The 27,967-nt window shown below is 37.1% G+C and overlaps 2 protein-coding genes across 2 annotated transcripts in view; one reads left to right on the top strand and one right to left on the bottom strand.

Moving 5' to 3' along the window:
• The window catches only part of LOC134844916 (uncharacterized), a 50,899-nt gene extending 35,574 nt beyond the window's left edge, over window positions 1-15,325 (bottom strand). The window contains exons 1-3 of the mRNA XM_063861742.1: window positions 15,174-15,325; window positions 14,736-14,861; window positions 157-2,540 (exon numbers count right to left, since the gene is read on the bottom strand). Coding sequence (XP_063717812.1) covers window positions 157-2,540; window positions 14,736-14,861; window positions 15,174-15,287 — 2,624 coding nt within the window. The 5' untranslated portion in view covers window positions 15,288-15,325. The remainder of the gene's footprint in view (window positions 1-156; window positions 2,541-14,735; window positions 14,862-15,173) is intronic.
• Window positions 1-27,967, top strand: part of LOC134843703 (serine/threonine-protein kinase N2-like) — a 234,593-nt gene that overhangs the window by 19,103 nt on the left and 187,523 nt on the right. The gene's annotated exons all lie outside the window — the stretch shown is intronic.

The raw sequence follows: 27,967 nt of genomic DNA, 5'->3' as shown, positions 1-27,967 counted from the left end.
ACTTGAATTGCACATAAAAGAAACCCAAAAGACAAACCACGTGATCAATTCAAACCACCAAAAATAAAATGAGCATTATCAAATTCTTGACTTTTTTCTTAAAAAAAAACGAGGTTCCTAGTTACTTGATAAAATATCATAAAATCGTTTACTAACCCTCTGAGGTATCTTATAACAACATGCAGAAGACACATTTTGAAAGGACACTTGGGTAGCTTTTCATTCGGCCCATTTACACATTGAGCGCACTCGTTGCACTGAAGGTCCATAGCACAGCAATCACAAAGACCACAAGGTTCAGCAAGAGATTTCAAAGCCATGTCCGATTTCACAAATCGCAGCTCCAACTCCGAAATTCCCAAGCTATCAACCATGTTTCCGATACCTCCTATAGTTATCCTTGAAATCCATCGAGTCATTTCATCTTCTGCCAAACGCAGGTCTACTGATTCTTTTGCTGTTATGTTTTCTGTCACATAAGAATGATTAACAGGAATCCAACTCTCGGCATGTGATTTATTTTCAGTAGCTTGTTCAACAGGTGCGCATTTTGCTGGTTTTTCGGTTTCCGTTGGAGTTTTTGAGCTTCTTTTTCGCTTTTTATTCGATTCATCGTCATGAACGAGAGGAGCTTCATTAGTCATAAGCACAGTTTGAACTTCGGGCTGAGAAATTGGAACCGATTTATTTCCAGGAGTAAACTCCTCGTTTTCATCGGGAGGCAAACTTCTATCAATGACAAGCTTCGATTTGTCTTCAATCGCACTCAATCTCAACTTTGGTATTCTTAAATCTTCAGGAGCAACAAAAAGAGCATCATTTCGACTAACATGCTTGGTTCTACAAATCATATTTTTGTTCGCCCCTGATATATCTCGGTCCGTTTCCTGGCCGTCGCAACTTGCTTGTGAGTCCCCGGAACTGAAAATGGGCGATGTCGAGAGAAAACAATCTAGACTCTGGGATTTCAATACAGTATCTTTTGCAATAATTTCGCTTATACTTGGTTCGGATCCCACTTTTTCAAAATTGTCATTAATTTCAACTTTTTCCGAACCACTGCCCGTGACTTTATTCTGGTTTTTATCATAGATTTCATTTTTTGCGTGAGAAGAGATCTGTTTTGAAGAAACTTTATCGCCTTTAACTTTTCTTTTCATACTCTTCGCAAGTTTTTCTCCGATCAAAGCGGACGCACTAGTCATTGTGAGGCTTTTATTTGGCCTTTTGGTAGGCTCTGATTTCTTTTGCTCCTTATATAATTCGTTTATGTCGAGACTTTTACGCTCCTCGGCAGCTTTCGCGGGAGATCCAAACAGTCTAGCTCGTGTCATTCGCTTCGACCCTTCAATTTCTGAGTAGCTCTCAGCTTCAAGTTTAACACTGTCAAGATCATCGCTTACAATGTTAGCATCTTTTGTCCACTTTGTCTTTGGTTCACTTTTCTCGACATTTATCCTGGTTTGAGCGTTTTTGTACTTTTGTAAAGCTTTTCTTGATGTCATTCGTTGGCTATAATTTGGTGCCCGTGCACTTTTTTGCTTTGCCTTGAAAAAGGAAAGTTTTCTGGAATCCTCTTTAGTAAGCCACATTCCAATTTCAACATAGTGTCTCTTCGCCTCTTCAGAGCATGCGCTAAAATCTATCGGATTTCCCAGTAGATCTTCTAATGTGGCTTTATCATTGCTCCTCAAAACTGTTTTCAGGAAGTCCGATTCTTTTATAGCTAATCTAGCCAACTCTTGCTGGATTTCCTTTCTGACTCTTACAGTATCAACTGTTACCATGGGCGGGCTTGTCGTAGGTTCCACCTTAATTTCAGTGAGTGCCAATCTTGAATCTTCGGTAATATTAGAACTACTAACTATGGTTTCATTTTCTCTATCATTGTTAGTTTCTACTTCCTCATCCTTCTTTTCTGTTAGCAGGAGTTCATTGGACGTTGAAGTGATTATATTCTCGGAGAGATCTAATTTTGCATTAAAATTTGATTCTTGGCCTTCAAAACTTTCGTTAATTTGAGGTTCCTTAGTAGTGGTATCCGCTAGCGATTTAATAGCTTTAACCCTTTTGAACTTTGGGCGTGTTTGTCGAGGTGACAGTTCCAAATTTGGTTCTATTTTCATGACAACTTCAATGTTGTCAACAGCTGTACTTCCACTAGAAATTGGAGTAACCAGATCAATCGCGTCACCGCTTTTCAGAAGTTCTTCGTCTTGCTTCGATAAAGAAGCGCGAGAAACTTTATGCTCCTTATCTGACTCATTTGAACTATTCAAATTATCTATATTTCCATTTAAAATAGCACTGATAGATTTTGGAATTTTGGAAGAAATCCTGCCGCCAATGGCTTGGGTAAATATTAGGTCAGATTCTGTAGCTTCCTTCAGTTTTTGCGAGGCTTTGACGACTCTAGATGATTTGATTGTTGTTGGGGAATCGCTTGTTTGCTCTTGTTCCTCGTTTCTAGAGGTCTCGCTACTCTTGTCCAAAAATGTAAAAGATTCTGCAGGAAAATTTGTTTCATCTGGATCAGTTTTCTAAACAGTTTCGATAAATAATAATGAATCCCACTTTTCCAAAATTTATGTGCTACTAAATTAATAAAAATGAGCCAAAAAATATTATTTGAGTTATGCAGCAAAATGTGTTTTTTTTTAAGTTGCGATCAGAACGAATTTACAACCCATTCACTTCAAATCCTTCATTGCCCCCTACAGCAGTGATACACTTTAAAGATTTCGCAAAACTCGCAAGAACCTGAAAACTCAGAAAGAGCCAATATCCGTAGCAAGGCAAACTAATAGTTCCATCAATCCCCTCTGAATGATCATATCAACTGATTACCAAAAACGTTTCAGACTTATAACAAACTAATTTTTAACGTTTCAAATTGTAACGAAGCTTTTGAGAAAATTGCACCTCATCACAGTTGTATCTTCGCGATGGCTAAATTTGATGGGAGACAGACTGACTGGTCCAAATGCGCATTCGATTTGTTCTGGCAGTTTGGATATATATTTTCACGGTAAATTTACAAGAAAACAACCATTTAAGTAAACTGTGAACGTGAAGTCAAATGATTGTCATTTTATATCACTAAATAATTAAGAGATTAAAAATTGCACACCGTTAACATCCCTTTGTCAATTTCAGATTACATAAATTGGGAGTGCTTAAATTGAGATTACAAAAATTGTTAAATGTCTCGAGGATCATCAAAAATGACTGTAAATGACCTAAAGTTCATGATTCCTTCAGTTTAGCATACGATGGTATATAGCTCGTCGTAGCACAGACTTATTGATTTTTCAATTATTTTCTTGTGTAGCAGTCTCAATGATTTTACTGCTGCCTCCAATAATCCAATAACCCTCCGAAGTTGGGAGCTCTAGCAGTTATTTTCGTCCAATTATCGTGTCAAGCATTCTTGGCCATGTCGCTTCTGACCTAGCTTCTTGAATTTGATGAAGTATCAAGGAGCCGATGAAATTAGTCCCGTTATCCGAGAAAATATTTTTCGGACATAAGAAGTGCGCTATGATCCTCCTTATAGATTTTAGGCATGTTCAGCGAGTTGACCAATTCCAAATGAACAGCTTTTGTAGAAAAGCAAAAAACTACTATGACAATGGTGAGCTTCTTTTTTTGTCCTTCTTTGGATGTAAGAAATTTTGCCGGATCAATGTCGGTATATGCGAAGGGAGTTGAGATACTGACTCTTTCTAAGGGTAGTCGCCCAAACAATGGCTCATACTTCGACAATTCTATCGATAACACCTGATGCATGCGGCTGTCACTTGTCTGGTCATCCGTCGTGCACCGATGATCCAGAAGCGTTGTCGAGTACGGTGCATTCTGTCCGGCGTGTAGTAACTTCTCGTGACTGTCGAACATCGAGTTGGGTTAAGTTGTATTTATACGATATTCAACCGGTATTTCGCATCTTCATTAAGGCAAACTGAGCTGTGGTTCGACCACCAACTCTTAACATCTGGTGTTCATCAACACAACAGTTTAACTGTAGTATATTGGATGCCTTACTGAATGGCTTGTTACGATTGAGGAACGCGAGTTCTTCGGGGAAGCATTTAGCCTGGACTTGACGAACAACTGCTTGTAAGCCTTTGAACATGGCTTCACTGGATGACTACTGGCGCTTTCTAATGATGACAATTCAGCTAGCCATTCGATAGGCCACATATTTTAGGAACTTGCAAGGTGTTGAAGTCACCCATACCAGAGCGATTGTGCAGTCGCTCCAAGCATACGTACTGGTGTTTATGTGTAGGGTCTGAATGATGTCTAGCAGTTTGGATCTGATGTCCATGGCACAAAATTCCAGTCATGGGATGGATTTCGACTTTTTGGTGCCAGCCGTGACTTACTTAAGACCATTTATCCACGGGGGAAAGGACCAACACAAGAGCTGTACAGCTCATCACGGCGAACCGCTGTTGTGCCCCTGTTCAAGAACTACATGCAATTTTTTTTCTGGGCTGGGTAATGTTGCTTCACCCTCAAGCAACGAGCACGGATCATGGACTTAGCAGCAACTGAAGTACAGCTGGCATGGGTATGGCCTGAAGATGTCCGGGAATGGACACAAGCTCCGTATGTACTTTCCGAAGCATCACTTAGGATGTTTTATTGGACTTCCGGCTTCTTTAGACCCTTGAGCTTATCTAACGTTTCCAGAGTAGACATCCACTAGTGGAACTAATTACCTATACATCATCATCCCAATTGAGTTCACCCTTCCAAGTTTATTGGACTATCGTGCGGAGAGGTAGAGTCGTTGCAGGGATCAGGAGTCCCAGACTGTCGAAGACCTTGCCGAAGCTACTGGGATGATTTGACGACTAACCGTAATGTGCGGAGCATCATCGAGTCCAGCAAGGATTCGAACGATAGTTCATTTGTCGATTTTAGAGAAGCGAGGAGTTCCTTTGCCGTTGGAATCCTAAGTTTATCTTCTGGACGTCCTCGGTTATAATGGGATCCTTCAGTATGAGCAGGGTACATCTTCATGGACTCTCATGGTGGAACATCAGCAGTTTCTCGAAGTGCACAGATTGCGTGCCGGGAGCTGGCACCAATGCAATCCTGGAGAAGCTAGGTCGTGTTGAGATCCTGAAAAGGCCCGGTAATTGCTTAGAAGATCATGATGCAGTCAAAAAGGATCCGGAGGAGTGGTCTGCCTTCTAGATCTTTAGAGGTTGTGGCATTGTAGTGGTCATTACACTGTAACTCATGAGGAGTGTATTCGGACTTCTGAATCGCTGGAACATCCTCGATCTCCCACGATCGTCTTCCGCTATCCAGAAGCTGGATTCCGTAGTCCAATGGCACATGGAAGAATTCATCAGATTCATGAGGACCCACGATCCGGGAGGACAGTCGCGAAATAGAAGGTTGATTTCCCCTGGTTGACTAAACTGGGGGAACTGCCAAGTCGACGTCTTGCGAAGATGCACACTGTGCGCTGGATATTGGAGTCACTTGACTCAAACTGTTTGTGATTCTATCCAGAATTAAACATTTGACTTCTAGTCTGGCATTGTCTTGGAAAAGCGTAGTCATGCTTAGCTCACCGTTAGTCTTCATGGGAACTTCTGATTCACTTCAAGGACCCAGTCGCATGACTTCCGTGTTGGAATCTGCAAACGTCTGGGTGAATTCACTATAATGGCGTCGACTCAGAAACAAGAGTCAATCAAAACTCGTAATTTTACCTCTTCTCCGGATCGTGTGAGAACCGTAATGTCTGCAGTTGGCAGAATTGTGATCTGCGACTCCTGAAGTGGGTCATCCAATGTCTGGGCATTCCTTGCATCTGGACACTGATGGACAGTATGCTGCCCCATGACCTTTATGTAGACAATTGAAACAGAGCTGGAGCTTCTTGACGATTTCGCTCCTCTGTTGTAAATGAGCATCTCGAAACTTCTGACAACAGGAGAGATTATGATACACATGGCAAACTTTGACGTTGCCCTTCAAAAATTGTGGTCGACCACGTCTTGTCTGCATGAAGCAATTCTGGACACACTGTGCGCGATGCTCTCCAAAGATCTAAACCGATTATGCAAAAATTCGAGCTTGCCTCGGAATGAGAGACATACTGACCCTGGATTATGAAGCTCTCATGCCTTCTGTGACTCTGCATTCATCTTTAGTGACAAGACATGGCGCCACACATTGTTTCGAGTATCACAATCCATAGCTCTTATCGATTGGCTCTCTTTATTGAACGTGGAATGCAGTAGTCGAAGTTGTAAGTCCTCCTCCTTAACCATTCGAAAATTGATGATCTAGTTGAGAAGCGTCCTCTGGTTGAGTCGATCTTTCTTGTGACACTTTCTCCAGAAATTTTCGTTCCACGTCATAGTTTTTCTCAGTGATGGCGAGATTTGTGATGACTCGTTTTGCAAACCACTTCACGCATCACTTGAGGTACATAAACTTCTGGAATTCAGACAGCTTCGGGTTTTTGTGGTAAGCTGCCTTGAATTCGTCATTGACAGACAACCACTGCTCGTCGCTCCCATCAAATTAAGGGAGTGAAATTGATGGCAATTTAGCGACGTTACTTATGATTTGACTGGTGTTTACTGAAGCGGAAGCCTTCATTCGATCACGATATTCCATGGTGAGATGCGCGTTGATTGCCGCGAGTATTCTTGTCGTACTGGATGACAGCTCAGAGCATGTGTCAATTGCTATCTCCACTTCCGCCCTTTCCAAACATCCTATGTAAAGGTCACTGGTCGAATTGAAGGACTTCAAACTCTCGGAAAATGAATTCTTCAATATCATATAGTCCGGCTCAACAGAATCGATTAAGGCTTACCACGCAGCAATTAATTCTTCAGGCGGCGTTAAGCCAGCCGCTGCTGCTAATAAGACACTGGCGGATATTTTAACGCTGGGACTGTGGATATCTTCGGTTCTTTCCACTCATGTCAAGAGACTGTTTGGCGGACCACGCTGACTGGCGAAATGAAATTTCACAGGATTGCTGTGTACGTCTGGTGATTGAATTGATGCTGGATCGTGTCTTGATCGGCTATGGACTTAAATGTATCTTCGCGATAGCCTTCATTCGATCACGATATTCCATGGTGAGATGCGCGTTGATTGCCGCGAGTATTCTTGTCGTACTGGATGACAGCTCAGAGCATGTGTCAATTGCTATCTCCACTTCCGCCCTTTCCAAACATCCTATGTAAAGGTCACTGGTCGAATTGAAGGACTTCAAACTCTCGGAAAATGAATTCTTCAATATCATATAGTCCGGCTCAACAGAATCGATTAAGGCTTACCACGCAGCAAAGGCCCGGTAATTGCTTAGAAGATCATGATGCAGTCAAAAAGGATCCGGAGGAGTGGTCTGCCTTCTAGATCTTTAGAGGTTGTGGCATTGTAGTGGTCATTACACTGTAACTCATGAGGAGTGTATTCGGACTTCTGAATCGCTGGAACATCCTCGATCTCCCACGATCGTCTTCCGCTATCCAGAAGCTGGATTCCGTAGTCCAATGGCACATGGAAGAATTCATCAGATTCATGAGGACCCACGATCCGGGAGGACAGTCGCGAAATAGAAGGTTGATTTCCCCTGGTTGACTAAACTGGGGGAACTGCCAAGTCGACGTCTTGCGAAGATGCACACTGTGCGCTGGATATTGGAGTCACTTGACTCAAACTGTTTGTGATTCTATCCAGAATTAAACATTTGACTTCTAGTCTGGCATTGTCTTGGAAAAGCGTAGTCATGCTTAGCTCACCGTTAGTCTTCATGGGAACTTCTGATTCACTTCAAGGACCCAGTCGCATGACTTCCGTGTTGGAATCTGCAAACGTCTGGGTGAATTCACTATAATGGCGTCGACTCAGAAACAAGAGTCAATCAAAACTCGTAATTTTACCTCTTCTCCGGATCGTGTGAGAACCGTAATGTCTGCAGTTGGCAGAATTGTGATCTGCGACTCCTGAAGTGGGTCATCCAATGTCTGGGCATTCCTTGCATCTGGACACTGATGGACAGTATGCTGCCCCATGACCTTTATGTAGACAATTGAAACAGAGCTGGAGCTTCTTGACGATTTCGCTCCTCTGTTGTAAATGAGCATCTCGAAACTTCTGACAACAGGAGAGATTATGATACACATGGCAAACTTTGACGTTGCCCTTCAAAAATTGTGGTCGACCACGTCTTGTCTGCATGAAGCAATTCTGGACACACTGTGCGCGATGCTCTCCAAAGATCTAAACCGATTATGCAAAAATTCGAGCTTGCCTCGGAATGAGAGACATACTGACCCTGGATTATGAAGCTCTCATGCCTTCTGTGACTCTGCATTCATCTTTAGTGACAAGACATGGCGCCACACATTGTTTCGAGTATCACAATCCATAGCTCTTATCGATTGGCTCTCTTTATTGAACGTGGAATGCAGTAGTCGAAGTTGTAAGTCCTCCTCCTTAACCATTCGAAAATTGATGATCTAGTTGAGAAGCGTCCTCTGGTTGAGTCGATCTTTCTTGTGACACTTTCTCCAGAAATTTTCGTTCCACGTCATAGTTTTTCTCAGTGATGGCGAGATTTGTGATGACTCGTTTTGCAAACCACTTCACGCATCACTTGAGGTACATAAACTTCTGGAATTCAGACAGCTTCGGGTTTTTGTGGTAAGCTGCCTTGAATTCGTCATTGACAGACAACCACTGCTCGTCGCTCCCATCAAATTAAGGGAGTGAAATTGATGGCAATTTAGCGAAGTTACTTATGATTTGACTGGTGTTTACTGAAGCGGAAGCCTTCATTCGATCACGATATTCCATGGTGAGATGCGCGTTGATTGCCGCGAGTATTCTTGTCGTACTGGATGACAGCTCAGAGCATGTGTCAATTGCTATCTCCACTTCCGCCCTTTCCAAACATCCTATGTAAAGGTCACTGGTCGAATTGAAGGACTTCAAACTCTCGGAAAATGAATTCTTCAATATCATATAGTCCGGCTCAACAGAATCGATTAAGGCTTACCACGCAGCAATTAATTCTTCAGGCGGCGTTAAGCCAGCCGCTGCTGCTAATAAGACACTGGCGGATATTTTAACGCTGGGACTGTGGATATCTTCGGTTCTTTCCACTCATGTCAAGAGACTGTTTGGCGGACCACGCTGACTGGCGAAATGAAATTTCACAGGATTGCTGTGTACGTCTGGTGATTGAATTGATGCTGGATCGTGTCTTGATCGGCTATGGACTTAAATGTATCTTCGCGATAGCTTAGTTTGATGCGAGAAATAGACTGACTGTTATAAAGATCTATAAGATCTGTTCCAGCAATTTGAATATACATTTTTGCTGTAGATTTACAAAAGATCAATCACTAAAATCAAGTGAGAACACGAGTCAAATGTTTTGTCATCTTAAATCAACCTTATATTATAAGAGATTAAACCACATGAAAAAAACACAATTACACTACTTTTCAAGAATATGTCGTTTTTATTTAAGCGTTTAATTTTCCTAAAATATGACAACTAGGTCTCTAAAGAAAAAAATAAAAAAAATTAGGCAAAAAAAATTTCAAATAAAAACTGATAAAATGCTCATACTATTTCAAAACAGTTAAAGGGTATATTTTGCTCTCGAAATTACGCGAAATAAGTTGACTAAGTTCATATAACAAAAACTGAAACTATTTGAATACTAGAGGCCAGCTAAAGCTGGAAATACCTATTTGATAACTTTTTGTACTGATGCGGAAAGACAAGAATAATTTGACTTGTCAGAGGGTCATAAACTCTAGTGCAAAGAAAATTAGGCGCAACTGTCTATACCTCAGATTTGGAGGGTAGTTTTCGAGAAAAAAAAAAGTTTCGAAAAACGGTCAAAAAATCGAAATTTTGACTTTTCTGAGGGTCATAACTTTTCATGTATTTGAACTTGGGCGTAATCGTTTCTTTAGGCAAATTCCATATCAGATGTCCTTTCGATTGAAACTAATATCTCAGATTAGGAAAAAAATTTAAGTAAAAAATTTAGGCGTAATCATTTATGCGACAGAGCTTCCCACAACCCGTTCTGCTCAATGAAAGCAAAACCTCAGATTTGGGGAGGGTAGTTTTCGAGACAATTTTCAAAAACTGGTAAAAAAAAATCGAAAAATTGACTTTTTCAAGGGCTGTACATTTTTGTTTTTTGGGCGTAGTCGCTAATGCAGGGGAGCTTCCAACAACCTGTTATATCCATTCAAATCAAAATCTCAGATTTGAGAGGGTATTTTTCGAGAAAACAATTAAAATATGGATCAAAAATACCCCCACACTTTTTCGAAGGATGTAGAAAGTGGGGTAAGGTAAAAGAGATAAGGTGAGGAGTATGCAGACACATAGCGGACTCCCCATTCTTACCATTTTCTTTTTCGAAAATAAGGGCAAGTTTGAGAAAAACTAAATTTTTGAAAAAAGTGAAAAATATTTCCAAAGTGTCTCAAAAAATAAAAACTCAAATCAGACATGGTAAAATTACAAATTTGTGAAATTCCAGATATAGAAAAAAAAATGGAAAATCAACCCACATAGATTAGGACGAAAATCACGAACACAAAAAAAAATTGAGAAACTTTTTAAGAAGATAATTACTACCTGAAAAGGCTTTGAGCTTATTACTACTTCTTAAGTATCTTCTGGAGGAAGATACTACTTAGGTATCTTCCCCTAGAAGTGAAGATCTTCTAAAAGTGCCGCGCTTGTGGACAAAGTTGGTTAGGAGAAAAAGTTAAGTACCCGATTGAAATAGCCTTGCTGAGCTTGCATCACTTACGATATAAGATTCAAATGTTTATCCCAGTGCTGAACACTGGTATATACTTTTGCACCGTAAGTGATGCGAAGCTCAGCTGCGCCTCCAGTTCAATTTTAGTTCACTTGAGTTAAACTTAATTAGATTTTGTAGGTTTTCGGATTTATTGACAGTAAAATACATTGTCTGTGATTATTGCGATGAATCATGATTTTAAAATTTTACAATTAATAATAATAATAATAATAAAACAGAATTTAGGATACATCCATGGGAGTTAGCTCCCGAATCAAGTTTATGAGATCAATCATATTTTAGTTTTATAGGTTTAGTTTTTTGAAGTTTAAGCATCTTGTGCATCCGCAGTTGATTCTCCAGGTGCAGGTATCGACTTCATTGTAGATTTTCTCGTAGAATTGCCAGTACACTCTTGATATTTTTGGTTTAAACGAGTCACATAATAGGACTTCATATTTCACGTGATCGTGAAATATGTTTGTCAGGCTGCAGGCGCGTTGCCAGAAATCAGATTCGCATTTATGAAGTCGAAAGTTCTTCGCGTTGAAACGTCTTGTTGTTTTCGGTCGATTTGATTCAGTGGTTTCTATAAATCGCCACCATTCCAGGTCGGTCTTTCCTCTTAGAATGTTCGCGAACAAAAGTAGTACATGCATTTCTTGGTAAAGAGACAAGGGAAGAATTTGAAGAGTGGTTAACCTCGATTTATAAGGAATTTGTTTATTTCCAAGTATCCATTTCGTTGCTCTCTGTTGCACTTTTTCTAAGGTGGCAAGATCTTGCTTTGAGGGTTTCCAGACTGATGATGCATAGCTAACGATAGGTACTACATAGCTTTTATATGCATTTTTCCTGTTGTTCATGGTTGTGGCAGGTGATAAGTTTCTTTTGATGCAGTATAGGGCTTTGCTCGCACGATTGTTTGCATGAGAAGTCCAGTTAAGATTTTTTGACATTATCATTCCAAGATCTTAAGTTCGTTAGGCTGTTCGAATTTGTACGAGAATATGCTTAGGTTGCACTCGCCCTTGATTACTAGTGTTTTGCTCTTGGTCATATTGAGGCGCATTTCATTGGTTTCACACCACTTCCAGACTTTTCTAATATCGATGTGCAGGGTAGTCGTGTCGGTGCCCATAATTTTATAGTCATCCGCATAGCCGTAGCACGATGACATGACACATTTTGGCAAGTCGTTGATGTATACTAAGAAAAGGAGTGGCCCTAGAATAGATCCTTGAGGCACTCCACAATTGGCAGTTGGCTTGAGACCGAGCTGCCGATGCGTACTGTTTGGGTTCGACCGGTCAGGTAACTTTTGATTAGATCCAATATTGGGCCTGTTATTCCAGCTCTGCTGAGTTTTTCGATCGTTATATTGTGATTGAATTTGTCAAAAGCCTTCTGGAAGTCGAGGTAAAATGACGCTAGGAAGTGGCAGTTGCTATTGTCAAAGTTCACAAACATTTCGTGCAGGTATTCGATTAGGTTTGTTATAGATGAGCGTCTTTGCCGAAAACCGTGTTGAGATTGGGACAATGCGGTGGATAAGATTGGGTACATTCTGTCGAAAATAAGTTTCTTGAGGACTTTGGATACTGCTACGAGGCTGATCGGCCTGTAATTATCTACCATTTGTTTGTTCCCTTCTTTAAATATGGGGATTATTTCGCTTGTTTTCCAGAATGATGGGAAGTAGCATTTGTTTGCAATTGTGTTGAATATGAGATGCAGTGACTTTGGTAGGGAGTCTGACAATTTTTTCAGCAGGTTGTTCCCCATACAGTCAAGTTCTTTGGCCTTGCTCTCGTCCAGCGATTGGAGAACGAGTTGTATTTCTAGTTCTGAGAAATGAATCATCGACAGCTTGGGCTGTCCCTCTGTGAGAGTATAATCGTGGTGATTCTTACTGAAAACGGATTGGAAGTACTGATTAAATAATTCGGCTTTTTCGATATCGGTATTAGCTGACTTATCGTCACGAAATACCTCAGTTGGGATTGAGCTTGTTTTCATGATAGTTTTGAGGTATTTTTGGACGTTTGAGAAGATTCCAGACTTGAAAATTTCTGTTTCATGATTGCATTGGTCAGCTGAGAGCGATAAGGACAATTCAGTTTGTAATTGCTGGATCTTTAGGGTATTTGTTTTACTTTGGCGTCTGAGAGTTTCTACTTTTTTCATGAGGTTTGAGCTCGTGGGAGAAACCCAGGGCGCTAGATGTTTCCTATGTTGGGTTTTTCGGGGTATGTGTTTGACTATAATACCGTAGACCCAATTATACCACTGATCTACCAGGAGATCAACGTTGCTGTAGCAGTATGGGTTGAAGTGGTGCTCTCGCACATATTCGTTGATTTCGTTCCAGTTGCCTTTTTTGAAGGCAAAGTCTGAAAAGTCGTACTTTTGGGAGGGTAGAGGGACCCTTTCGTGATTTATTTTGTGATTCATATGTAACTTTGAGCCGTAAGGCGGGTGATCTGAGGTGAAGTCGTTTTTGAGCCGATTGTCCATGTATACGTCTAGTATGATATCAGGATTGTTGCAGAGCAGGATATCAAGGCTCTTTCCAGTATCGGTTATCATGAATTGTTCCAGGTTTAATTCCTGGAAGTTGTCTAGGATGCTTTGTTCGTACTCGCATTTTGATGAGAGTGATTTCCAATTTGTACACGAGAAGTTGATATCTCCTACAATGACAAGATTTTGTATGCCTTGCTCGCGTTGTGTTGCTTTTATTAAGTTCAGCAATGAGTTAAGTTGATCTAGTGACCATCGGTATGGGCTATACACAGGGGCACAATATATACAGCAGACAAGTATTGGTACAGATATCTTGAGTTGAACCATTACGCAGTCTTGCATGCCTGTATCAATGCGGTTATGTGGTATGTTGGCGTTGATGCCAATTAGAACTCCTCCGTGTTTTGATAGACCGGCTTTTGAAGTTCTTTCAGATCGATAGAGTTCAAATTGAGGCAAGAATATGGAGTTGTCTGTTATGTCGTTGGTTAACCATGTTTCGGTTAGGCAAAGTAGTTGGTATTGACAGCTTGTGTTTATCGCATTTGCGAAGTTTGATCTTCGATTGTAGTCGAGTATGCTTCGGACGTTGTAGATGAGTAGGCTAGGAAAGAGTTCTAGTCAATTGGAGATTGAGTTCTCCGTTTTTTCGGTTGCAACTGCTGTCCATCTGTTTTCTATTTTCTGGTAGAGTTTTCCATCGCGGATGCGCAGGTTTTGTTTATCGATGTTTTCGTTTATGAGCTCCCGCCGTTTTTGCAGTGCTTGATTTTCAAGTTTTGCTTCATCCACTGATAGCTCGCGGCTGACAAACACAGGTTTGTCATATGTTTTTAGGCGGCAAGCGGATGATATTTTAGGCGCAATCTAACCATTTTCTAACACACTTATGTTTCATACAAACCAATTTGACAAGCTCTAGACAGGCTAAGGAATCAACTGTAGAAAAAAATATTATTTCAAGATAAACAAATTCGGAATCAGATTATATAATGAAACCATCTGATATAGCAAAATTAAAAATTTAAGATGAGACTCTTCATTGATTTCTAGTGACTAAGTTAAAAGATTTTTTTTTTAAATAGCCCTAAAATCGTGGAGCACAAATTTTAAATCTTACTGAATTACATGTACCGTAACAAAAATACATCAAAAGGATTTTCTATGATAGTTTATATCGCTGAAATCTTACGAAAACCGTAATGAAGCTACTAAGCGTGAAACAATTTTCGTGACGAACAGCTGAACTTCAATTTTTGTATAAGCGACGAAGCTATCAAGTGAATTGAACAAGTTGCCAACCTGAAAAAGTAAATGCTCCGATTTGCTAACGCTTGCTTATCGCAAAAGTAAGAAGGCTAAATTTAGAAGATTTTACTTTTTCATTAGACTCTGATGTTGTTGTTTCAGTCTGACCGATGGACGAAAACTTCGGAAGGTTGATCTCCACTTGCGCAATATCGTCATCGGTGAATCCTTCAAAAGGTTCTGAGCTACAACCATCCTGTAAAAAAATAAATTGGGTGAAAACTATTGACATGCTAATTCAAGCTTATAGAATGGCGACTAAATAAACTTTCGGATAATTCTTCTATAACTCGGGATTATTGCACTAATATTAGGTTGACTAATATTTCAAATAGCAATTTTGGGTACCCAAAGACACTTTCCCTAAAGCTTTACTTTGCAGTCGAGAAATAACAGACATTTCACACATTTTTTCACAATTGAATTGTATAAGAATTGACCAAAAGGTAAAATTTGACAGAATAAATAAACAATTACGCTTTCAGTATCACAATCACTCGATACTTACAAATTTGAAGATGGATAAAAATATAGGGATCGATTTGGGTTCTTTGTTAGGAGCAATGCCCGTTCTCAGCCTATTGTGCCTCCTTCCAGGCTTCTGAAATGGTGACGCTGCCATTATTAAAGCAGTCGACGGCTAAAGTTATAAATCAGCCGTCATCTGAAAGAGATATCATATATATAACCTATGTAGCATTCGCCCGGAAAAAACAAAACGACGGAAAATAAGCCAGGTTCTAAAACGACTGCCTAACGTCTAAACACAGCTTCACATGCTTTTAACCGTTCAAGGTGTGGTCCATTAACATCGGGACGACAAAGTCATAACTTTTTAAGGCTATCGGGCAAACCGCGCAAATTCAGTTAGTTATATGCACAAATAGTGAGCTCATGGCTGGGTCTGTATCCCCAGACCACGAGGGCGTTCCTTATATTAAAAAAACTTTTAATTAAGCAAAAAAGTTTTTAAAAAAATCAACCAATCACACAATCGCAATTTTAAACTGGCGCATAAATTTAAAAAAAACCTATGATCTCACTTAAGTTACCGAGACCTTCTCTAGGTTCTATCTTTCAATTTTTTTCATCGTTTATTTAGTTTTCCGATTTGTTTCAGTTTCTGTTTGTTAAAGACGTAATTTTTTCTTAATTCAAAGTTTATAAATTTGTTTCTGCTTAGGGGTGGGTATTCACGAGTACCAAAATGATAAATCAGTCCCATTTGTACCAAAATAAAAAATCAATTGCGTTTGTACCAAAAATATTCAATTGGCCTAAGACTATTAAGCCGACTACTTTAAGCTCTTGGTTTAAGGTCGCCGGTGGGCGCACTACGCGCGCGTCGCCGCTTCGCGGCGATAACCGGCTCTAATTTTCGTATAGAGTCCTACCCTCTGTTGGCAAGCTCGCAACACGTTGGCGCGACTGCGGCGGTCACTATTCTGCTGTTTAGTTTTCTTCTGTTTGAACGGTAGGAAATTAATGTAATAATTCGTTGGCTCACAATTCGACCAATCAGAAATCGAGTTGAATAGTTTTGGTACAAATGGGACCGATTTTTCATTTTGGTACAAGTGGGACGTCACCCTGCTTAGGTCAGTTTTTTGAAATTTATTTTTAATGTCAATTTCTTGCTCCTGAACTCTCCAGATGAGTTTTTCTCAAACTCTCCTTCCATGAGTGAAATGCTTTCAATGCCAGTGGCTTGAAATTTGTGTTAGCGTGGCATGACGTTCCCGCAATCGTGCCCTACTTTTCCATATCAATTTGATGTTGTTCTATAGGTGAGAACTTTTTTGAAGGTTTTGCAAAAGTAGGTAATTTCGAACAATTGAGCTTTTCAGGTTCAAAAGATTTAAATTTTTTTAAGATGATCATTCATCATAAAAATACCTTACTTTGATCGATGCTCATTTAAACTAGAAATTTTTTTTAATTAGCAAAAAAGTAAAAAAAAAATCAAACAATCACACGATCGCAATTTTAAACTGGCGCATAAATTAAAAAAAAACCTATGATCTCACTTAAGTATCTGAGACCTTCTTTAAGTTCAATCGTTTATTTTTTTTCATCGTATTTTTAGCTTTTCAATTTGTTTCAGTTTCTGTTTTTTACAGACGTCATTTTTTCTTATTTCAAATTTTATTATTTTATTTCAACTTAGGCCAATTTGTAGTTGAAAAAACTTATCATTCGTTGTGTCATTCTCTTCATTTTTTTCGATTTTCAAATTTTGTTTTATTTTTGAGAAATTGTTGTTTATTTCAATATAGAACTACAAATTGCCAATGAGCTCCGAAGTAAGAGATGTACTTCGAGATAAACATAAAACTTGGAAAGATTTCAAGAAAGAGAAGTCGCAAAGAAACTATGAAAACTACACATCGGCTCGAAACAAAGTCAGGAAATTGACACGACAATGTGTTCGAAAGCACAAAGAAGATGTATCCAAAAGCATCAAACACCAACCTAAAAAGTTCTGGAACTACGTGAATAAGAAAATTAAAACAACCGAAACAATACCGGCTCTCAAAATTGGACCAGACAAGTGGGCCATGAACGACAAAGATAAAGCTGATACTCTTGCCAACTTTTTCAGTTCTGTATTCACGATCGAAACACCAGGCAGCTGGGAAGTAGTGGATTAACAAGAAAATCAAATATCTAATGACCTCTTTACCTCTTTATCTCCAAAGAGACAATCCTAAATGAACTCAATGCGCTAGACACTACGAAATCAATGGGGTCAGATAACGTACACCCTCGGGTATTGCGAGAATCCCGATACGAAATAGCTGAAATGATGAGTGGTTTAATGCAAAGTTCCTGGGAGAAAGGTGAAATACCAGAAGATTGGAAGTGCGCAAATATAACAGCAACTCACAAGAAGGACGCAAAAAGTGATCCTAACAATTACAGACCTATTAGCCTGACATCCATTTGTTGTAAAATTATGGAAAAAATCATCAGACGTCACCTGTATGAATTTTTAGAAAACAACAATATCATATCAGACAAGCAATTCGGGTTTTTACCAGGGCGATCAACGACCATACAGTTACTGAGAGCACTTGACGACTGGACAGCAGAACTGGACAGAGGTAACGAGGTAGATATCATCTACATCGACTTCCAAAAAGCCTTTGATAGTGTACCCCACAAAAGACTACTAAACACAATTTCGAGATACGGGATCAGAGAAAAAACTCTCGAATGGATTACCTCATTCTTAACAGAAAGAAAACAAAGAGTGGTGGTCAACGAAAATTTTTCGGAATGGGCACCCGTCATCAGTGGAGTCCCACAAGGGTCTGTACTGGGACCAATTCTGTTCTTAATATACATAAACTCGATGGGGGATGGAATCACATCCCAAATGCTCCTCTACACAGATGTTGCGAACATCTACAGATCAGTCACAGCTTTAGGTGAAGATGAAGAACTGCAAAATGATCTGAATGTAATTTCGAAATGGGCTGATGGTAGCCTTATGAAGTTCAACATGACAAAATGCCGTACGCTCACGTTAACGGGAAGGGTAAAACTAGCGGAACGAAATTACACCTTGGATGGGAATACATACCTTAATAATGTTCAAACTGAGAAAGCCTTAGGGGTTATAGTTGACTCGAGACTACTATTCCGTGAGCACATTGCCAAGAAAACAAGGTTGGCCAACGGCATGGTCGCGATAATACGGAAAAACTTCATCTATCTTAACGCTGAGGTACTAACAACCCTATATAAAGCCCTACACCTGGAACACGCAAATCAGTGTTGGAACCCATACCTGAAAAAGGACAAGATCATGATTGAGAACGTTCAACGGCGGGCGACAAGACTGGTCGCAAACATACAAAACTTAGTTACCCGGAAAGACTGAAAGCTCTGAAACTGCCAACGCTGGAGTATAGAAGGAAGCGCGGAAGAATGATAGAAGTCTTCAAAATTTTGTTTTCAAAACTCATTACGATCAATGAAAGAGACACCCGAGGAAACCCGTACAAAATTTTAACGAGGAAAACCAAAACAACAGCAAGACAAAACTTCTTCACTATCGCAGCCATTAACGACTGGAACTCATTGCCTGAAAGAATAATATCGAGCGAGAACGTCAACATATTCAAAGCAAGACTTGACAAACTATGGGCGTCTGAAATGTAGGACGCATCGTTTTTGGAATGACGAAATGGATGTCGACGAAAGAGCTGGTCGATAGAGGCCGAAGCCTGTAGACCAGAATTGAACTTGTGGAAAAAGAAGAAAATGATGACATTCTTTTGTTTCAAGAAGTTTTCCAGTTTTTGGATCAAATAGATAAAGATATTTACGGCGTCATCAATTTTCAAATTTTGATTTATTTTTGTGAAATTGTTGTTTATTCAAATATAGATATAGAAAAAAAACTTTTAATTAAGTGGAAAAGCAAAAAAATCCACCAATCACACAATCGCAATTGTAAACTGGCGCATAAATTTAAAAAAAACCTATAATCGCACTTAAGTTATCGAGACCTTCTCTAGGTTCTATCTTTCAATTTTTTCATCGTTTGATAAGTTTTTCGATTTGTTTCAGTTTCTGTTTGTTAAAGACGTAACTTTTTCTTAATTCAACGTTTATAAATTTTTTTCTGCTTAGGTCAGTTTTTGAAATTTATTTTTAATGTCATTTTCTTGCTCCTGAACTCTTCAGATGAGTTTTTGTCAAACTCTCCTTCCATGAGTGAAATGCTTTCAATGCCAGTGGATTGAAATTTGAGTTAGCGTCGCATGACGTTCCCGCAAACGTGCCCTACTTTTCCATATCAATTTGATGTTGTCCTATAGGTGAGAACTTTTCTGAAGGTTTTGAAAAAGTAGCTAATGAACATTTTCAAGCAGGCTAAGCGTTTCAGGTTTATGAAATTTAAATTTTTTGAAAATGATCAATCATCATAAAAATATCTTAATTTGATTGATGATCATTTTAACTTGAAAATTTTTTCAAATTAAGCAAAACAAATAAAAAAAATCAACCAATCACACGATCGCAATTTAAAACTGGCGCATAAATTTAAAAAAAACCTATGATCTCACTTAAGTATCTGAGATCTTCTCTAAGTTCTATCGTTCAATTTTTTTCATCGTATTTTTAGCTTTTCAATTTGTTTCAGTTTCTGTTTTTTAATGACGTCAATTTTTTTTATTTCAAATTTTACAAATTTATTTCAGCTTAGGCCAATTTTGTGAAATTTGTTTTCAGTGTCACTTTCTTGCTGCTGATCTCTTCCGTTGATTTTTTCTAACTCTTCTCTCATAATTGAAATGCTTTCAAGCCAGTGGCTTGAAATTTGTGTTAGCGTGGCATGACCTTCCCGCAATTGAGCCGTATTTTTCCATATCAATTTGATGTTTTTCTATCAAATTGATAACTTTTGATAGAAGAGTGAGAACTTTGATAGAAGAGTGAGAACTTTTGATAGAAAAAGGTGAGAACTTTTTTGAATGTTTTGAAAAAGTAGGTAATTTCGAACAATTGAGCTTTTCAGGTTTAAGAGATTTAAATTTTTATAAGATGATCATGCATCATAAAAATACCTTTCTTTGATCGATGATCATTTTAACTTAAATTTTTTTTTTAATCAAGCAAAAAAAGTAAAGAAAAATATCAACCAATCACATGGTCGCAATTTAAAACTGGCGCATAAATTTTTTAAAAAACCTGTGGTCTTACTTAAGTCTCCGAGACCTTCTCTATGTTCTACCTTTCAATTTTATACATCGTATATTTAGTTTTTTGATTTTTTTCAGTTTCTGTTTTTTAAAGACGTCATTTTTTCTTAATTCATACTTTTTGAAATTTATTTTCAGTGTCAATTTCTTGCTCCTGGACTCTTCAGACGAGTTTTTTGCAAACTCTACTTCTATGCGTGAAATGCTTTCGCTGCCAGTGGCTTGAAATTTGTGTTAGCGTGGCATGACGTTCCCGCAATCGTGCCCTATATTCCCATATCAATTTGATGTTGTCCTATAGGTGAGAACTTTTTTGCGGTGTTAATCTGTTCTAGTGGTAGGATGTCGAACCATTTGACGAATATATGTAGAGTTACATCCACAACAAGAAATTTGTAGACAGTTATTGATGTTGAAAAAAAAATTTGTATATTGTAAAATTCAAACGTTTTCGCAACTATGTGCTTCGTCATGTTCTCTGCAATGGAATAGTTCAAATGGCAATAAATCATCATTGTCCAAAATTTTTTTCAAAGTTTCACATCTATTTGGTTTTAAGCTATCGTGTTAAAAAAAAGCCAACACCTCTAAGATTAATCGATTAGCATAAAACAATTTTTCAACAGATTTGGATATAGAGCAGCTTCAAAATTACCACACTATCTCGGGCTCGGTTTTTGATGCCCATACATCATCGGACATTTTTCCACATTTGAAGTTTTTATAGTTTCGGCATCTCTCGCATTCAACCTTCGTCGATCTATATGATACTTTTCTGCTGCAATATAAGCGCAAAGGTTTTTGTAATCTATTGGCTCACACGGAAAAGAAGAGTTTTGTGCCGTTAATCAGTTTTTTAGCCTTCTGGCGTTCAATACAATTGGTTCCTAAATATAAACCGCACCTTATTTGCAAAGATCAGATATGAATTGACCCGATACTGCACCACCAGCATGGGTGGTGTGTCTGTAGTCAGAGTAAAATAAAAAAAAGTTTCCGAAAAGGGGCAAAGAAGAGCTTCGCAAACAATGCAATACAACGCCAACATTGCGCAAAAAACTAGCAGACACAAGCTGCGATGACCGTCGCTGAGACGACACTGCTGAGCAAAGATTTTTATCATAAAATCAAAAAATCTTAATATTATCCTGTTGAATCACTCGCCCAGAAATTACATAGCAATGAAAAGTAGAAAAAGTTTTCTTGATGACTGACTGACGTCAGATACTTTAACTCTTTGTGTTTTCTCATTTTCAACCTGGTCAGTTGGTTTTCGTACATGAGGGTCAGTGAATGCTTCATAACTTTTAGTCTATCGTTTTAACAAATCCTACTTAGCTTTTTTTTATGCCAGTAATAGACAAAAACTGAATCTTGAGTTTCCAGAAAACGTAGTTATAATGACTGAAAAGGTGGCTAAAAATCACTTTTTCAAATTTAAATTGGATGAAAATTAGATTTTGAACCCATTAGAGATGCGTTAGCCTTTTCGTCGTGCTCAACTACTCAAACTCTGGTTTTTTTGTAGAGATAAATTCATGTGTTCAAGGCATTCCAGCAAATAAAAAAACGCTAATAGATGGGAAAACAGTCTTTAGAGACCAGCCCTCTTTTCTTGAATTTTGAAATTTTGAAATTTATTTTTTTTCTTTAAATTTATGATTTTTTTCTGTATAATTGTTACTTAGGTTATACAATCAGGTCCATATAAAACAGTACTTAATAGAAAGTTATCAGCGGCGCTTCGAGAGTTTAAATTACCTCAAGTTGGTGCTCTTTCAATGATAAGTTCTCTATATTGTTAAACTATTGCACTACTTGAAACAAACTTAATGTTATTATAATTTTGTGGTGCACAACGTTGTTATCCTCCTATTTTCTAAATTCATGAGGATAAGCATTGTTTGGAATCAACCACTGGAATTTTGTTCTCACGAGATGGTGTCTTTAACACTTGAATCGTTATAAGTGTCCGATGTCAACTGCTATTTTCGTTTTTTGTTTCTAGCGACCGTGAACGCTCATCAGTTTGGCTGTTACCCCCCTTTCTTCAGAATTGTTCAAATTTCGAACTTTCAAAAAACTCGAACTTTCAAAAAACTCATAATAAAAGGACTAATACGTTATCACTATTATTTTTATAATCGGATATGAATTGACCTCCTCCTAAATCTTGACACCCAATGAGCTAAATTAAAAAACGATGATAAACTATTGAAAAAACAAAACTCAAAAATTTGTCATTTACACCTTCAGTATACCAAAACGCATAGTTAACTCGTTTTCTTATCCTTTTAAAATCGTGCTTAAAAAATGATTTTTTTTTTCAAAAATAACATTTCAACTTGCTGCGAATTTAATTCTATTCAGTTATATTGTGCAACTGCTAAATATTAAAAAGATAACATAATCAGAATGAAATTGGATTACATTTAAATTTTATTAAAGATTTTTTCCATGGGTTGTCGTTTAGTGATTTTATAATCTGGATATAACCCTGCAGTAACTAGTTAAAATTAAGTAAGAAACTTTCATTTACTTGTTTAATTAACGAAACTGATTCTGGATATGTTTGCTCTTCCAATTTAAATTTATTTTTTTTCGATAAAACGTCTGCTTTTAGTAATCCCTAGAGTCTCTATAGTAATCCCGTTTTTACCCAGAAGCGTGTTATCGGCATTGCAAACTACGTATGATTAAACAGTTCATTCATAACAAAAAATTGTCTAAAGTAATTTTCTTTCTCAATATACACTTATCTCAATCTTGGAAAGTAAAAAGATGATCTAGTGATAGTCTATTAAATTTTCTTGTGGTTCTTTTTTTGTTGTCTAGTTATATAATAAAACTTGTAAGATGGCTTCTGCATCAATCTTTTTTGCCAAGTATGTTCAACTGTGATTTGTTTGTCAAAAAATGCTAAAGAACATCGGTCGTTTTTGCGTCTATGGATGAAAAAAGTATCATGTGCACTTTGTAATGGTTGGTGAGTTTTTGTTAACTGTTTTCTGAAGCCTCTCTTTTTTAATAGATTGGAAAAAAAGGGCCCAAAACTGTATCTTCATTAACGATGGAGTGAAATCTAATCAAAACTTGTAATTTTTTACTAAAACTAACAATTGAAATACAACACCAACATTGGATGACAATATAGCAGACCTAAAAAATGAGGCCACCGCCCCTAAGTCAAGAAAAGTTTTTGAAATGTCAGAAAAAGCTAGATCTAGCACATTTCCAAATATTTGCCTAAATTTGTCGTACACGAAAAAATTGATAGATAAAATTGCATCGAATCAAAATTTACGAAGTAATGACAAAACCGACAAACTTTGAGCAGACCAAAAAAATAATAAAAGATGAATTAATTCAACAATCGCCCGCAAAATTCATATAGAACGAACAGAAACCTAATCCCATAAAATTGATTAGCGTTAAGATTACATCCTATGTGTTTTTCACCGCCTCTACTAAAACCAACTCAATGTAGTTCTTAGTAAATTGGGTCGACGAACGTGTTACTCCTAAAATTAGGGCTAGAACGTTGTAATAATTACTTCTATGTTTTTGTTCAGTTGGAAAATGCCATATCAACCGGAAATAGATAGTTTTTTCCTAACTCCTGACACCCGTTGAACCAAAAAAGAGAAATTTTTATGAGATTAATATAAACTACGAAAAGTTTTACCCTAAAAAAATTCTTGAAAAGTTTATCAATTACCCCCTCAAAGAATAATGCGCAAAAGAGACATGTCATGTTTTTCTAACACCGAAATTATTTGAGACCACCCGGCCGATCAACTATAAGTCAAAAAAATTCAAAACCCATTAAAAAAACAAACCAAGGAAAGACAAAAAACGGAGTTTTTACGAATCGAAGATGATGAAAGTAAGAACAACAAAAAAACATTATTTGAATGGATAGGGTATCTGATATGCAGTCGTGACACAAAAATATGTGTGTGAGTTGACGAAAAAGCATAATTGAGAATAGAATTCAGTGATTCGTTAGACAAGTTGCTTAAAAGAAAGAGTATGATCCGATATAATAAAGCTTGCTAATCGCGGATACAAGCATCGTAAGGATAATTACAATATTTTATTCTAAATTAACAAGTTAAATGGAATGATTTTGATCCATCAGGTTGAAAAACTAGCCATCACAGTTGACCTTTAAAATTAATTCATCAAAAGAACAATTAAACAATTAAATTTCATAGACATGAATTGTTGACAGTTACTATTGATTTGAATTGTTGATTGTGGAATAAAAAAGCAATATGTACTGGAGTATTGTTTCAGCTTCATCTCGTTATTCCTAAATTCGGCTCATATGATCACGCCAATTTTCTGTTCCTAAATATTATTGTCTCTGAAGGCAAAAATATATTTGGTTGTTCGACTTTTGTACATTTTATCAATACAACTCTGCGCTCTTTCCCTCAACTTCACAATGCTGAAGGTGGAAACCTTCCGGTCTGTCTGCTTTCATTCGTTCTTCAATTTTATTGGCCGAATCTCAAAAAGTTTTTCCAATATAGCTGAAGTTATATCCAAAAAAGACAATTTATATACCACTCTTGATTCGAGGTAGTTGGAGATTGTTGAATTCAACAATCGTAAGCAAAGTTGTAGTTTCCTTGAGAAAAATATTATTTGAATGGAGCAATATTTGACAAGCAATGGAGCATTATTTGTGTTAAGGAACTCTCAGCGTCCACCTGGTTGCGCTTAACCCTAATGATTTTGCTCATCCTTGCACCCTCACATTTTTTGATAGTTAATTTTCCTGAACTTTCAAAATCTTCCATCTGATTTTACATTGAAAATTACGTAACCTTGTTGATTGAATTTGAGTTTTCTGAATTTAATTTTTTCATGAGTCGGCGTTCAATGACCTTAGAGTTTAGATATAACCCTGCAACACTTGAATTAAAACTTAAAAAAATTAAATTCTTTCTGGATATGATTGCTCTTCCATTTAAAATTTGAGTGCATATCAAATCTGATTTTCTAAGAACAAGTTTCAAAAACAACTACAGAGTTTCTCTTGAAATTACATTTTGGGTGTTGTTATACTTCGCAAGGGTTTCGCTCGACACTACAAACATCGATTGACTAAAACGTTCAAAACGAAAAACACAATACTTTTTAAAGATTTTTTCTTCCTCACTGTACGTTTGAATTAAATTTGAAAGAAAAGAGTTGATCAGATCAAATGTTAGTCAGAATTTTTTTTGTTTCTTAGAATTTTTCAGTTTTTTACATCATGGCGTCTGGATTTATGCTTTTTGATAAAGTTGTTTAGTATCAGTTTGTTTGTGATAAGTGCTCTGACATATTGATTTGCTTCATTTTTTTTCCACTCGCCAATTTTTTTTGGCTTGCAAAAAAGTTATGTGGGTACTTACAGGTGTAAAACACTGAAGTTATATTTCACAACTAATCGGAAAAAATTGTGAAAAGCTAACATCATCAGGAAGAAGCTTGATTAAAATTTATTTTGTTTTTGAAAGTTACTCTTTCATGAGTCAGCGTTCAGTGATCTTAGAATTTACCTATAAACTTGCAGTGTCTGGATAAGAATTCAGTAAGAAGTTGAATTTGGATACGTTTGCTCATCCACTTAAAATTTGATTGCAATTCTAAGCTGATTTTCTATAAAAAAAAGTTTGAAAAAAGTACTACCGAATTTTTCTTGAAATTACACTCCGGTTGTAGTTATACCTCAAAAAGGTATCGATCGGCACTCTTAACATCGTGTCTAAAACGTTTATTACAAAAAAAGAAGATCTTCTTCTTTCTCATTATACGTTTGAATTAACATTGGATAGAAGTGTGTTGATCAAATGTTAGTTTTTTCGTGTTTTTTTTTTAGTTACCATCTCGTAGTTTTCTGTATTTTGTATAATGGCTTCTGCATTGATACTTTTTAATGAAATTGTTCAGCATCAATTTTTTTGTGATTGATGATCTGATATTTCAATTTGTTTTATTATTTTCTTTTATGGCCTGCAAAGAATTTTATAAAAGTGTAAATCAAAGATCTTATATTTCTCAATAAATTGAAAAAATAATGAAAAGATAACATAATCAGAATGAAATTTGATTAAATTTAAGTTTTTTTTGAAAATAATTTTTTCATGAGTCGGCATTTAGTGAACTTAAAGTTTAGATATAACCCTTTAGATATGGCCTGAAAAATTTTTAAACTTAGAATTCAAAATTTTTTTTATTGAATGAAGTTGCTTATGGATATGTTTGCTCTTTCACTTAAAATTTTAATGCAAATCAATTGAGGTTTTCTGAAAACAAGTTTGAAGGAATAACTACTGAGTTTCTCTTAAAATTAAATTCAGATAGTTGTTATACCTCGAAAAAGTATCGCTCGAAACTCCAACCATCGTATGACTGAAACGTTCGAAACAAAAAAGGTAAGTTTTAGGAGAGCTTTTAATCTCACTATACGTTTGAAATAATAGTGGAAAGAAAAAAGTTGATCAAATCTTAGTTTTGTTTTTTTTTGTGTTTTTTTTAAATTTTACCGTCTAGTTTTTTTTCTGTGTTTTGTATCAAGAATTCTGCATTGATGGTTTTTTGCTAAAGTTGTTTAGTATCAATTTTTTTGCAATGACTGCTCTGACATGTCAGTTTTTTTCATTTTTTTTTTCACTCGCGGATTCTTTTTTGACCTGTAAATAAGTTATGTGTGTACATACAAGTGTAAATCAAAAAAGTTATAATTCATGATTAATTGGAAAAAAGTTAAAAAGCTAACATAATCAGAAAGAAACTGATTTCGATTTTATTGATTTTTCTTACCATGAGTCGGTCGGCGTTCACTGATCTTAGAACTTAATAATAATAATAATTGTAGTTCCTGCGAATCGCAGAGGAGCTATCAGTAGGCCTTAACAGTCCTGTCGAGGATAGTCCATTTGTATTATCTCCCCACATTCCAGACAGTCTTATTTTGCTGAGCGAAGCTGTTTTTTGCGACTCAAGGCCGTTTTTTTTGCGTCTAGAACTTTTACGTGGTACCACTATTGCAGCCAAATTTGTTCAAGTTGTGGTAGACCTGAAGCTGGAGGTCAAGTGATAGCTTGTCCTCACACACTATCATTGCCATGGCATGGGATCGAATACACGATCTGACGAATTCAAAATGAACGCCTTACCACTGTGCTAAGAGCCTCCAACTTAGATATAACCTTGCAGTCCTTAGATTTAAATTCAGTACAAATTTTCAAAATTTCTTTTGAAGTCAAACTCGAGTTCAGTTAAACTAAAGTTCGATTTTGAATTTGAACTCGAACTCTTTAAGATTCGAAGTCAGTACAAAATTTCAATTTCTCTTTCAATAAATGAAGTTGCCTCTTGATACGTTTAATCTTCCACCTAAAATTTGATTGCAAATCTAATCTGATTTTCCAAAAAGAAAATTTTGAAAAGAATAACTACTGAGTTTCTCTGGAAATTCCAATTTGGATGTTGTTATACCTTGAAAAGGTTTCGCTCAACACTCCAAATTTCCTATGACAAAATTGGTCATAACAAAAATTTAGTTTTTAAGACATTTCTATTTGTCACT

Source organism: Symsagittifera roscoffensis, chromosome 4 (assembly GCF_963678635.1).
Source record: "Symsagittifera roscoffensis chromosome 4, txSymRosc1.1, whole genome shotgun sequence".
Lineage (NCBI taxonomy): Eukaryota > Metazoa > Xenacoelomorpha > Acoela > Convolutidae > Symsagittifera > Symsagittifera roscoffensis.
Note: the sequence above shows the minus strand (reverse complement) of the source record. Positions and strands in the feature narration are given on the sequence as shown.